The following is a 15862-nucleotide window of genomic DNA, read 5'->3' on the forward strand; positions in this document are numbered from 1 at the left end:
CAAAAGCAACCCTATTCCCCAGTCCAAGAAGATGAGCCTCACAATGCCTGAAAATTCCATAATGACCTCACCTGAGGCAGTCACTTTTCAGGAGAATGAATGTAAACCCTCCTCCACCACCTTGCATTGCCTCCAGTCCTAGAACTACGCTCAAATCCCCAGATACCAGGAGAATGAATAGAAAATCTGATGCAAGAACACCTACTATTCATACCAAAAAAGTTATAAGATTTTGTCAGCTTTTATCACCAAATTCTAAAGAATATATGTGGGAATGGATTCCAAGATTTCCAGTGAGAAAGGAATTCACTGATAGGGATGCAAGACCAGAAATTCCAGACTCTGTGTTATCTCAAACAGTTGGGAGTGTCCCTCACAGTATGCCCAGCTAGTTATCTGAAACCTGGACTCTACAGTGACCTATGTAGAAATGCCACTGATCCTTGGTATACATTAGAGGAAGGAGATCAAAGGTTCAAGGAGATGGAATACTGTAATGGATACATCATTGCTCACCAAACCCCTAACTATCTTCACTGAGGATCCAGAGGATACTCCCTTTCCTAGCACTACTGGACATTCTGCAGTGCAGGTCAGGGAAGCCAACAGTGCAATTGACTCCTCAATTTTAATGAATGATGAGAACCATAAGGCAGTGCAAAGAACTAGCAGCATCTTTCCACCAGAGATAAAAAGGGCATGGTAATCATCATGGGCACCCAAGTAAGGCTGAATTTTCTTTTCATACATCTAGGTCTGGATATCAAAGTTATTCTGGCTTCATAAAAATAACTGCGATGATGCATCCTAAAAGACTTAGCTGGTTTTTTTCTTGGTAAAATGCATATAACATAAAATTCACCATTTTAAAGCACTTTAAAGTATACAATTCAGTGGCATTTAGGCATTCTCAATGTTGTAGAACAATTACCTCTTTTTAGTTCCAAATCATTTGGAACCTGCTTTCTTGTCTCTATGGATACATTTATTCTGGATTCTTCATATAAATGGAATCATGTAATAATATAACTTTTTGTGTCTGGCTTCTTTCACTAAACAGAATTTTCTCAAGGTTCATCCATTCTGTATCATGTGTCAGTACTTCATTCATATAATGGCTAAATATTATTCCATTGTCCAGATATATCACACTTTATCCATTCACCCGTTGATTGACTTTTCCACACTGGGCTCTTGTGAATACTGGTGCTATGAGCTGGTATCTTTTTGTTTTTTTAAGATTTATTTATTTATTTGAGAGAGTGTGTGTGCACACACACAACCAGGGGAAGGGGCACAGGGAGAGGGAGAAAGAGAATCTCCAGCAGGCTTCCCACTGAGCCCATTATGGGGCTCAATCTCATGACCCTGAAATCATGACCTAAGTCAAAATCAAGATTTAAGGATGCTTAACCAACTGAGCCACCCAGGCACCTCGAAATTCATAGACAGATCCTTTTAATTCAAAGACAGATATCTAACTGTCCTTCTATCTTTTCCATGATAATTGTTCTACTTAAGTTTTAACTTCTTTGGGGGTCAATTTATACAATTTAAGTTTTATTAGGAAAGCATCAACTTTTCAATTACTAAATGAGTCATCATTAGAGCAGCATATAGTGGTCTCTTAAGTTTTTTCTTTAGTCAAAATCAGAAGAGGTTTAACTATTTTATTGATCTGCTCAAAAGAAACTGCTTTTGTATTTACCATGTTTAAATTTTATTTTCCATTTCATTAATTTTAAATTCTTCTTTTATGAATTTTCTCTTCCTAATTTTTGGGTACATTTTACTATTTTTCTAAGTTCATTTATAAGCACTAAGTTCTTTTCTTTTGGTCTTTCTTTTTTAGTGATGAAGTTATTTAAGAGTAAATATTTCCCCCTAATTATAGCTTCTGTGGATTGCACAGATATTGGTATGATTTATTTCTTTTTCATTTTCTAAACAATTAGTAATTTCCTCCTCAGTCTATAGGTTACCTCAGATTATGTGTCCTAATTTCCAATAAGTATGGATTTTATCATATTGTAATTACCTTTCTCATTTAAGACTATAATCAAAAATGTGACATGCAAAATCTTTTTCTAGAACTCATTAATCAATGCTCCATGAACATACCAAAAAAGGAATGCCAAAATATGTGTAGTTATAGATATACATATATATAATCAAGTTTATCAATTATAACATTTATACCCTCTTTGTCCTTTTTTTTTTCTGTTAATCTTATCCAACTCTGAAAGCAATATATGAAAATCTCCCATCTGAATAAACTCTTATTAGATTCTCCTGACATTTCTAATAGCTTTCCTTCACAAATTTAACTGTCCTGGTGACTAACATTTATGTATTTCATATAAATTATCTTTTAAGTCATTATCTTATGACCCTATTTATTCTTTATTTGGATATTAACCCCTCTTTATTCACTTGAGATCTTTTAATTTTAACTAATTTACTGGATATAAATATTGCTACTCCTATTTCTTTTTATTTTTATTTGTATGATTATCTTTCTTATCTAGTATCTCTAGTAGGAAATGTCCCTACATTTCTACCCTTTGTATTACACACGTCTTTTATAAATAGCATATTGTTAGATTTTGCATTTTAATCGACCCTACTAATTTTTCTTTGTTTCTTTTTCTTAAGATTTAGCCACTTATTTGAGAGAGTGAGAGAGTGCAGGGGGAGGAGCAAAGGGAGAGGGAAAGAGAAACTCCAAGCGGACTCCATGCTAAGCACAGAGCCCTACGGGGGCCTGGTCTCATGACCCTGAGATCCCAAAACCAAGAGTCAGATGCCCAACAGACTGTTCCACCCAGGAGCCCTTAATGGGAGAGCTGACATTTAGTGAAAAATATTATTTCATTATTTTCCTTCCAATTTATGTTCAGCTTATTACTTCACACTTTTGCTTCTCTTTTTCCTTGTTCTTGTTGGTTTACACCATTCTAATTGTTTTATGCCTTTTATTGTTTTGAATGTTCTTGTATACTCTGTCATTTTATTAAATGCCCCTATGTGTAAAAATGAAACATTTAAAATTCATATTCACAATTTATTTTAAATTATATTTTAAAATTTTATCAACTATTCCTATCTCACTGAGACACTCTATTTAAATCTATTATTCATTTTTTCCCAAGTAAAATGAGTCCCAATGTCCTAAAAGATGCCCTTATGTTCATTTGCCTAAAAAGTCAAGATCTTTCAAGCTTATTAATAAGAATACCACACAGAATGAACTCATAAACTTCTTGTGAATCACTTTATAACACATTTCCTGCCTTTCTTTATATATATACATATATTTATAATAGTAGTATATATAAGAAGTAGGATATATATATATATACATACTACTTAGCTGAAAAACACTATTACCAGATCTAACACAATCCAGTCTTTTTAAATCCATACTGACTGCTACAAAGTAATATTAATTATTACTACTATTCTTTTTTCTTTCCACTTTTACTGAGATAATCTGACATATAACATTTATTAGTTTAAGGTGTACAACAAAATGATTTATGTATATACTAGAAAATGACTACCATGAGTTTAGTTGACACCTACTAGCAAACAGAAAAAAAGTTTTTCTTATGATGAGAACTTTTAAGACCTACTCTCTTAGCCACATTAAAATATTTAACATACTATTATTAACCGAGTCACCATGTTATACATGTACATCCTTGGAACTAATTTATCTTGTAACTAGAAGTTTATACCCTTTGACTAATTTCACCCATTTCCTCCACTCCCCATTATCACCACTCTGGCAACCACCAATTTGTTCTCTGTTTCTATGAGTTTGGCTTCTTAGATTCTACACATAAGTGATATCATACAGAATTTTACTATGACTTATTTCATTTAGCATATTGCCCTTTTATGACTGAATAATATTCCACTATATATATAAATCTTCCCTGATTTATAAAAGTTATGTCTTGCTAAATCCATAATAAATTCAAAATATCACAAGAAAGAAATGCATTTAATACATTTAATCTACTGAACAGGTAGCTTAATCTAGCCCATCTTAAATGTGCTCAGAACACTTAACACCAGCCTATACTTGGGCAAAATCGTCTAACACAAGGCTCATTTTATAATAAAGTATTGAATACTTCATACAATTTGTTGAATACTGTGCTGAAAGTGAAAAACAGAACAGCTATATGAGCACAAAATTGTTGCATATCAATTGTTTACCTTCATTTGCATGGCTAAATAAGAGCTGTGGCATATTTCTGCTGCCCACTACAACAAGAAGGGTATCATACTATAGATCATTAGCCCAGGAAAGATTAAAATTCAAAATCAACATATGGTTTCTACTGAATATGTATGACTTCTACACCAACATAAAGTTGAAAACTCATAAATCAAACCATGTAAGTTATGGACTATCTGTATATACCACATTTTCTTTATCCCCTCAACCATCAATGGAACACTTATATTGTTTCCATGTAAACAGTGGTGCAGTGAACATAGGTGCAAATATCTCTTCAAGACAGTGACTTTGTTTCCTTTATATACATATGTGTATATATACACATACATATATATATTGCTTGATCATATGATAGTTCTATTTTTAATATTTTGAAGAACTTCCATACTGTTTTCTATAGTGGCTGCACCAATGTTCATTCTTACAGTGCACAGCAGTTCCCTGTTCTCCACATTCTCACCAATACTTATTATTTCTTGTCTTTTTGATAACTAATATTGTAACAAGTGTGAGGTGATATCTCATTGTGGTTATGATTTACATTTCCCTGATGATTAGTGATGTTTCATGTCCCTGCTCACCATCTGGATGTATTCTTTGGAAAAACATCTATTCAGATCCTCCACCCATTTTTTAATGGAAATGTTTGGATTTTTGCTATTAACATGTATGAGTTCTTTATACGTTTTAGATATTAACCCCTTAGCAGATGTATCTGTATTTTCTCCCACTCCAGAGGCTGCTTTTTCACTTTATTGGTGGTTTTCTTCACTGTGAAGAAGCTTTTTAGTTTGATGTGGTCACACTTGTTTGTTTCGTTTTGCTTTTGTTGACTTTGCTTTGGGTGTCAAATCCAAAAAGTCATGCCAAGACCAACGTCAAGGAGCTTACTGCCTATGTTTTCTTCTTGGAGTTTTCGGTTTCAGGTCTTACATTCAAGTCTTTAATCCATTTTTTTAAAGATTTTATTTATTTATTTGACAGAGAGAGAGATCACAAGTAGGCGGAGAGGGACACAGGCTCCCCGCTGAGCAGAGAGCCTGATGCGGGGCTCAATCCCAGGACTCTGAGATCATGACCTGAGCTGAAGGCAGAAGCTTTAACCCACTGAGCCACCCAAATGCCCCTCTTTAATCCATTTTTAGCTGATTTTTAGGTATGGTATAAGACAGAGGCCCAGTTTCATTCTTTTACATGTGGCTATCCATTTTTCCCAACATAATTTCTTAAAGAAACTATCCTTTCTCCATTGTATATTCTTGGCACCCTTGTCCTAAATTAATTGGCTATATATACATGGGTTTATTTCTGGGCTATTATGTTTCATTGATCTAGGTATCTGCTTTTATGCCAATACCATACTATTTTGATCACCAGAATTTCATAATATAGTTTGAAATCAGGGAACATAATACCTCCAGCTTGATTCTGCACTTTTTTAAAAAAATTAATTTATTTATTTGACAGACAGAGATCACAAGCAGGCAGAGAGGCAGGCAGAGAGAGAGGAAGGGAATCAGGCACCCTGCAGAGCAGAGAGCCCGATGCGGGGTTCGATCCCAGGACCCTGGGACCATGACCTGAGCCGAAGGCAGAGGCTTTAACCCACTGAGCCACCCAGGTGCCCTTGATTCTGCATTCTCATAACTGCTTTAGCTATTTGGGATCTTCTGTGGTTCCAGACAAATTATACAACTGTTTGTTCTACTTCTGTGAAAAATGCCATTGGTATTTTGTTAGGGATTGCACTGAATCTATACATTGCTTTTGGTAACAGTGATATTTACCAATATGAATCTTCCCAATCTATGAGCACAGAGTATCTTTCCATTTATTTGTTTCTTCAAATTCTTCATCAACGTCTTCCAGTTTTCAGTAAACAGATCTTTCACCTCTCTGGTTAAACTTAACCTAGGTATTTCCTTCTTTTTGATGTAACTATAATGCATTTATTACTTATTTTATTAATTCTAACAACTTTTTGATGGATTGAGATTTTCTATATATAATATCATGACATCAGCAAATAGAGACAGTTTCAATATTTTTATTTCTTTTTCTTTCCTAGTTACTCTAGCTAGGACTTCCCATACCATGTTAAATAAAAGCAGTGAGAGTGTTCATCTGTATCATACACCTGAACTTAGAAGAAAAGCTTTCAGTTTTCACCACTGAATACGATGTTTGCTGTGGGGATGTCATATATGACCTTTATGATGTTGAGGTGTTTTCCCACTATATTACTTCTATTCAACTTAAGAAAATATACTCTAATGAAAGATTATATAGTATTTTATGAATTTTTTATCATTACCTAAGGCTACTTTTGTATTTTTTGTACTTACCCTTCTCCAAGTTTTTCTAATACATCAAAAACTTCTTCAGGCTGCTTAGTCAAACTGTCTTCACTCAGCTTTTTCAGCTTACTAATGAGAAAAAAAAAGAGAAAGAAAATATTTTCCTTAAGACCTTTTATAAAATTTTTTATTTTATTTTTAAGAGGCAATATGTTCACATAGTTCAAAAATAAACAATAAATTTTTTAAAAATAAGGTAAACAAGCTCCTTTCAACATCTCTTCTTAATCTGCCCAGAAACACCTGAAATAACTAGTTTTATTACCTTATGAAATCTTTATACAAATATGAATATATATTTTTATTTCTCTCCCTTAACACACAATATAGCATTCTATACACACTCTTTTCTATCCACACTATTAAATACTATGCTGTTTTCACTTAACAACATGTAGCCTATGTTGAAGTACATAGAAAGCTTCCTCATTCTTTCTTACATCTATATCCTATATTATTGCAAAGATGTAGCATCTCTTACTCACCAATCAGTTATTTATGGATATCTAAGTTTCCTTTTTCTACTATAAACAACACGGTACTGGATAAATGTGTATATAAGTCAGTTCACACATGTGCCAGTATATCTGCATGATAAAATCCCAGAAGTGAAACTGTGAGGTCCAGAGACCACACATACACCCACACAAAAAAATACAGAAGCATATATGTTGACAAACAGGTATATATACCATAGGCATAATCGTATGTCATAACAAATAATGCAATGTAACTAACAAAATCACTATAATAACTACATAATTACTGAAGTTATTGATTACATTCTACATTTTATCTACTATAACAGTATGTTATATAAATATATATGTATACTGATAATATTAGCAAACTGCCCTCCAGTGGGCTCGTACCAATTTATTCTCCTACCATTAATAGAAGAGAGAGCCTCTTTTTTACAGTTCCACCAACAAAGTTCTTAACTATATATTTGGATATTAGTCATATATTAGCTAAGAATTTGTTATTCAGAATAAATTTAATCTTCATCTCTCTTATCATCAGTAAAACAGTATCTTCTAACATTATCATGAAACTAGACCATTTATGCATTTTCTTTGCTCATTTTACTACTGTTTTTTTTTTTTTTTTGGTCTTTTTCTTATCTGCACATAAGATAAATTGGCCTTTGTTTAAGTTGTAAATATTTTCACTTGTATTTTGACTTCATTTATGAGGTTTTAGTTTTATACTCTATCTGACTGATTGCTGTAAAAAAATGTGTTTTCATTTTGTTTTGCCTTCTTAAAATCATCTACATGTATGGCATATGCAGATAACTGGAATCAAGAGGTGAGCGGGATTATGCACAGTGTATTTGATAGAACAAAATTAATTCAATACAAATAAAGCACCATGCATGAAGAATCAAAAAAATTCAGTATATACAAGAAAAAGTGACCAGAATATAAAGGTAAGCAGGGTCAGGTTTTTAAAAAGTTTTATAAACCCGTTAAGGAGCTCTATTTAAAAATGATCATTTCCCACATAGAAAATCCGAACAGACCAATTACTAAGAACAAAACTGACCTGATTTAATCAAAACATTACCAAAAAATAAAGGTCTAGGACCAGATGGCTTTACAGGTGAATTCTATCATTTAAAGAATAGTTAATACCTATTCTCTTCAAATTATCACAAGAAACAGTAGAGGAAGAAAAGCTTCCAAATACATTCCACAAGGTCAGCATGACCCTGATACCAAAACCAAAGATGATACAAAAAAAGAAAATGACAGGCCAATTTCCCTGATGAACACAGATGTAAAAATCCTCAACAAAATATTAAACACATACAACAATATATTAAAAAGATCATTCACCATGATCAAGTAGGATTTATTCCAGGGATGCAAGGATGGTTCGATATTCACAAATCAATCAACACGATACACCACATAAACAAAACAAAGGATAAAAATCGTATGATCATCTCAATTGATGCTAAGAAAACATGGGACAAAATTCACCACCCACTCAAGATAAAAACTCTCAACAAAGTGGGCTTAGATAATTCTAAAATTTATATGGAACCAGAAAAGACCTCGAATAGCTAAAGGGATATTGAAAAAGAAAGCCAACGTTGGTGGCATCACAATCCCAGACTTCAAGCTCTATTACAAAGCTGTCATCATCAAGACAGCATGGTACTGGCACAAAAACAGACCCATAGATCAATGGAACAGAATAGAGAGCCCAGAAATAGACTCTCAACTCTATGGTCAACTAATCTTCGACAAAGCAGGAAAGAATGTCCAATGGAAAAAAGACAGCCTCTTCAATAAATGGTGCTGGGAAAATTGGACAGCCACATGCAGAAAAATGAAATTGGACCATTTCCTTACACCACACACGAAAATAGACTCAAAATGGATGAAGGACCTCAATGTGCGAAAGGAATCCATCAAAATCCTTGAGGAGAACACAGGCAGCAACCTCTTCGACCTCAGCCGCAGCAACATCTTCCTAGGAACAACGCCAAAGGCAAGGGAAGCAAGGGCAAAAATGAACTATTGGGATTTCATCAAGATCCAAAGCTTTTGCACAGCAAAGGAAACAGTTAACAAAATCAAAAGACAACTGACAGAATGGGAGAAGATATTTGCAAACGACATATCAGATAAAGGACTAGTGTCCAGAATCTATAAAGAACTTAGCAAACTCAACACCCAAAGAACAAATAATCCAATCAAGAAATGGGCACAGGACATGAACAGACATTTCTGCAAAGAAGACATCCAGATGGCCAACAGACACATGAAAAAGTGCTCCATATCACTCGGCATCAGGGAAATACAAATCAAAACCACAATAAGATATCACCTCACACCAGTCAGAATGGCTAAAATCAACAAGTCAGGAAATGACAGATGCTGGCGAGGATGCGGAGAAAGGGGAACCCTCCTACACTGTTGGTGGGAATGCAAGCTGGTGCAACCTCTCTGGAAAACAGCATGGAGGTTCCTCAAAATGTTGAAAATAGAACTGCCCTATGACCCAGCAATTGCACTATTGGGTATTTACCCTAAAGATACAAACGTAGTGATCCAAAGGGGCACGTGTACTCGAATGTTTATAGCAGCAATGTCCACAATAGCCAAACTATGGAAAGAACCTAGATGTCCATCAACAGATGAATGGATCAAGAAGATGTGGTATATATACACAATGGAATACTATGCAGCCATCAAAAGAAATGAAATCTTGCCATTTGTGACAACATGGATGGAACTAGAGTGTATCATGCTTAGCGAAATAAGTCAAGTGGAGAAAGACAACTACCATATGATCTCCCTGATATGAGGAAGTGGTGATGCAACATGGGGGCTTAAGTGGGTACGAGAAGAATAAATGAAAGAAGATGGGATTGGGAGGGAGACAAACCATAAGTGACTCTTAATCTCACAAAACAAACTGAGGGTTGCTGGGGGGAGGGGGTTTGGGAGAAGGGGGTGGTTTTATGGACATTGGGGAGGGTATGTGCTTTGGTGAGTGCTGTGAAGTGTGTAAACCTGGTGATTCACAGACCTGTACCCCTGGGGATAAAAATATATGTTTATAAAAAATAAAAAATTATATTAAAAAAAAATTAGAAAAATTTTACTAGAATAGAACAAAAGAATAAACATATGCATATATATGTCTATATGAAATAATATATATTGTACATGTCTATATACATTTAATGCATGTACATAGATGTTATATATGCATGCATATACATATGTCTGTATATGTATACATATACATGTTTTTATATAGGTATGCTTGTATATAGGAACATATGCACATTTATGTAGTCATTTATAACTATATATTGGTATGTATATATCTCATAATGCTGAATATTAGAAAATTATAGAATTATAGAAATATAAAATATTTTATATATTTGTAGTATTTTAAGCCTAAAATAATGTAATGAAATAAAAAAAACAAAATTTACTAAAAAAAAAAAAAAAAAAAAAAAAAAAAAGAAGGAAATAACTCAACACAATAAAGGCCTTTTATGAAATATCCACAGCTAACATCACAGTTAATAGTGAAAAATTGAGAGCTTTTCCTTCAAGATCAGGAACAAGACAAAGATATCCATCCACTTGCACCACTTTTATTCAACATAGTAGTGGAAATCCAAGCCATAGCAATCAGACAAGGAAAAGAAATAAGAGGCATCCATATTGGTAAAGAAAAAGTTAAATTGTCACTATTTGCAAGGAACATAAACACTGTACATACAAAATTCTAATGACTCCATAAAAAAACTAAAAGAAGTAAGAATGAATTCAGTAAACCTGCAGGACACAAAACTAATACCTAGAAATTGGTAGCATTTCTATATACTAATAGCAAAGTAGCAGAAAGAAAAATTAAGAAAACACAATTTATAACTGCACCAAAAAAGAATAAAATGCCTAGGAACAAACATATCCAAAGAGGTGAAAGACCTATACTTCAAAAACTATAAAGCATTAATTAAAGGAATTAAAGATGACACAAATAGAAAAAAATTCTACACTCATGGATCAAAAGAACAAATATTGTTCAAATGCCCATTCTACCCCAAGCAATCTACAGATTCAATACAGTCCCAATCAAAATGCCAACAGCATTTTTGTTAAAACTAGAACAAATAATCCTCAATTTGTATGGAACCACAAAAGACACTGAATAGCCAAAACAATCTTGAGAAAGAAGAACAAAGCCAGAGATATCACAATTATACATTTTAAAACTGTAGTAATCAAAACAATAATGGTACCAGCACAGTACACAGACATATAGATCAACAGAACAGAACAGAAAGCCCAGATAAACTCACAATTGTACAGTCAATTAACCAATGACAAAGGAGGCAAAATGACACAATGGGGAAAAGACAGTCTCTTCAAAAATTGGTGCTGGGAAAACCGCATAGCTACATGTAAAAAATGAAACCAGATCACCTTTTAATACCATACACAAAAATAAATTTGAAATGGATTCAAGATTTAAATGTGAGACCTGAAACCATAAAAATCCTAGAAGAAAATATAAGCACTAATTTCTCTGATATTAACCATAACAACATTTTTCTAGATATGTGAATTTGTCAAGAGAACCAAAAACAAAAATAAACTACTGGGACTACATCAAAATAAAAACCTTTTGCACAGCAAAGGAAACAAATCAACAACAAAAAAAAGAGAACCTACTAAATGGAAGAAGATATTTGCAAATGATGTATCCAATAAGGGGTTAATATACAAACTTAAGAACTTACACAACACCAAAAAATAACAATAATAATAAACAATCTGATTTAAAAAGAGCATAGGATCTGAACAGCCCTTTCTCCAAAGACATTCAGATGACCAACAAGACACATAAAAAGATGCTCAACATCACTAATCATGAAAAATGCAAATCAAAACCACAATGAGTTATCACCTCACACCTGCCAGAATGGCTAAAATCAAAAACTTAATAAATAACAAGAACTGGCAAGAATACGGCAGAAATACCATATGCTCCAGTAATTCTACTACTGAGTATTAACCCAAAGAAAATGAAAACACTAATTCAAAAAAAGAGAGCGGGTCGCCTGGGTGGCTCAGTGGGTTAAGCCTCTGCCTTCAGCTCAGGTCATGGTCTCAGGGTCCTGGGATCGAGCCCCGCATCGGGCTCTCTGCTCAGCGGGGAGCCTGCTTCCCTTCCTCTCTCTCTCTCTGTCTGCCTGTCTGCCTACTTGTGATCTCAAATAAATAAACAAAATCTTAAATAAATAAATAAACAAACAAACAAACAAAAAGGTACTCCTATGTGTATCACAGCATTATTTACAACAGCCAAAATGTGAAAGCAACTTAAGTGTTTATCAGTTTTTGAATGGGTAATGAATATATGTTATATGTGCACGCACGCACGCACACACACACACACACACAGAGAAATATTACATAGCCATAAAAAAAGTTGAGATGTTGCCATTTCAGATGACATGAATGGACCTAGTGGTTATCATACTAACTTATTTCAAGTCAGGCTGAGAAAGGCAAATACCACATGATTTCACTCATACATGGAATCTTCAAAAAAAAAATGAATAAATAAAAGTCAAAATCAGACCTATAAATACAAAGAAAAAACTGATGGCTGTTGGAGGGGAGAGGAGTGGGGGACTGGGCAAAATGGGTGAGGCAGGGTGGGAAATACAGGCTTCTAGTACGGAATGAATAAGTCATGGTAATAAAAAACACAGCATAAGGATCATAGTTGATGATATAATAGTGATATATAGAGACAAATGGTAGCTACACTTGTGGTAGCCATAGCATAATGTATAAACTTGCTGAGCCACTATGTGAACCTATGTGTACTATGTTCACTATGGATATTCCTGAAATAATGTAACACTATGTGTTAACAATATTCAAAAAAATAAAAAATCACTTCTCTAATGCAGTGGAAAGATATACAGTAAGCTAAAGTGAGAAGACAAACTGTAGTTAGAAGCAGATTCAAAATATGGATGCACAGAATAAGTATTAGCAGTAAGAATGAAGAGAAAATATTTAACATATTAAAGAGACATTATCAACAGAAACTGGTTTTGATTAAATATCATTTGATTATGAAATGTCTAAGAAATAAGGGTCAAAGAGAAAACAGATCTCAGGAAATTATATTTACAAAATGCTGACACAAAGGACAAGAAGGTAGTAACCGACCATGTTAAAGGCTACTGAATATTCAAAGAATTTCAAGATTTTAAGTGTCTAATACAGAATTTCCACTTCCAACCATAAGCAAGTAGCAGGATGCAGAATTATCGATCTGCAGTAAACAACTAGAAAACTCAGTCTATAAGTTTCTATGCATAGAAAACAACTATTTTCAAATGTTAGGTATCAGGCATTTCAGGACTGAGATTTCTAAGAAAAGGGGAGGATGTGAGATAAGCCCTACTGTCACCCATGATTTAGATCTAGAGGCTATGCCCAGATTATTAACACAGGGAAAGGTAAACTCAAACACAGGCCAATAACATTGCTGAGTTGAAGAAACAGAGATGGGAATTTGGGAGGTAATGCAAATAAAATCTGCATCACAGAATACCTGTGAGAAGAAAGCTAGCAGAAAAAGAGCCCTAGCAATCTACATGGGAACTCCCTTAGGTATTTAGCCGAATACCAATCTCTGCATCATTTAAAAAACCTAACAAAATCAATTTCTTAGGAAAAAAAATTACAAGGGAGATGAAAAAGAACAACTCCCGGAGAACCCATGCGACTGAGAATCTTTCCCACTAAGAGAAGCTAAGAGAACTCTCACAATACAAAGATCACCAACAGAGATCCCTCAATGACCTTGTTTTAGAAAGGATACTACATCAACAAAATATAAATTCTACTTTGCATTCTCCAAAAAGGAAATTAAAAACGAGTCTTACAAACACGGAGCCAATCCACAAGATAACTTAAACTGCATACCAAAACAAGTCTAACTCCTTAAACAACTAAGGAGCCCTTATGATTCTGCCTCATAAAAGAAGTGCTAAAGAGATCTCTAGCCCCTTCCTCCATTTGAGGACCCAGCAAGGTACCCACTATGAACAAGAAAGAAAGCTTCTACCTTAATATAACCATCCCAGCACCTTCAACCTTGGACTTCCAAGCTTCCAGAACTGGAAAACAAATTTGTTGTTTATAAGTACCCAGTCTGTGGTGTTTTGTTACAGCAACCTAAACAGACTAAGACAAAAACCCAGTTTGTTTTTTGAAAAGACCAACAGAATTAACAAACTCTTAGCTAGACTTGAGAGAGAGAGAGAAAGAGGAACTCAACTAAAATTAGAAATGAAAGAGGGGACATTAAAAATTAGTGGGTCACAGAAATAAAAAGAATTATAGGAGATTACTATGAATAGTTATAAACCAACATATTAGATAACACAGAAGAAATGGTTAAATTCTTAGAAACATATGACCTACCAAGACTGAATCATGAAAAAATTAAAGATCTCAGCAGAATTGTAACTAAGGAGATTGAAGCAGTAAGCAAAACCATCTCAACAACAACAACAAAGCCCAGAACTACAGGGCTTCACTGGAGAATTCTATCAAACATCAAACATTCTAAGAAAGAATTAGCACCAACACTCTCTACTCTCCCAAAAAACTACAGAGGAAGGAACACTTAGAAACTTACTCTCTGTGAGGCCAGCATTACTATGATACAAAAATTACACAAAAATAAAACATGAAAAGCACAGATCAATATCCTTAATGAGTACTGATGTAAAAATCCTCAGCAAAATACCAGCAAACCAAATTCACAGCACATTAAAAGAATTATAGACCATTACCAAGTGGAATTTATACCAGGAAGGTAATAATAGTCCAACAAATAAAAAGTAGTAATTTAGGGGCACCTAACTGGCTGAGTAAGTTAAGCATCTGTCTCTTAATTTCCGCTCAGGTCATGATCTCAGGGTCACTGAGATCAGACCCCTGTTGGGCTTATGCCTACTTAGGATTCCCTCTCTCCTTCTGCCCCTCATCTCCAGTTCACACTCACTCTCTCTTACTCTCTCTTTCTCTCTCTCTCTCTCTCCCCCTCTGGGTGGGGGGGGGGGAGGAAGCAATCATTATGAAAACCACATGATCATCTCAATTGATGCAGAAAAGTATTTGGCAAAATTCAACAACCTTCCATGATAAAAAACACTCAACAAATCAGAAATCAAAACTACTCAACATATCAGCTTATATCCATTAGAATGGCACCTATCAAAAGGTAATGAACTTAACAAAAAATTTAATGTTTCTTTTACCACCATTTTATTTTTTTAAATAGGTTCCATGCCTAATGTGGGGCTTGAACTCACAACCCCAAAACTGAGTTACAAGCTCTACACACTAAGCCAGCTAGGCATTCCTCTTTTACCACAGTTTTTTAAGAGTGACTTAAAACAGAAAAAAAGAAAATTTTCCCCATTTTTTCATTTATTTAAAACTGTTTAAATCAGGGGTGCCTAGGTGGCTCAGTGGGTTAGGCCACTGCCTTCGGCTCAGGTCATGATCTCAGGGTCCTGGGATCGAGTCCCACATCGGGCTCTCTGCACAGCAGGGAGCCTGCTTCCCTCTCTCTCTCTCTGGCTGCCTCTCCATAATACTTGTGATTTCTCTCTGTCAAATTAATAAATAAAATCTTTAAAAAAAAAAACTGTTTAAATCAAAAATAAAAACTAATG

At 34.4% G+C, this 15862-nt stretch overlaps 1 protein-coding gene across 1 annotated transcript in view; it reads right to left on the bottom strand.

Annotated features, from left to right (window-relative positions):
- STK3 (serine/threonine kinase 3) overlaps positions 1 to 15862 on the bottom strand; it is a 273554-nt gene that overhangs the window by 223354 nt on the left and 34338 nt on the right. The window contains exon 2 of the mRNA XM_059394924.1: positions 6598 to 6678. Coding sequence (XP_059250907.1) covers positions 6598 to 6678 — 81 coding nt within the window. The remainder of the gene's footprint in view (positions 1 to 6597; positions 6679 to 15862) is intronic.

This window comes from Mustela nigripes, chromosome 3 (genome assembly GCF_022355385.1).
Source record: "Mustela nigripes isolate SB6536 chromosome 3, MUSNIG.SB6536, whole genome shotgun sequence".
In the NCBI taxonomy this organism is placed as follows: domain Eukaryota; kingdom Metazoa; phylum Chordata; class Mammalia; order Carnivora; family Mustelidae; genus Mustela; species Mustela nigripes.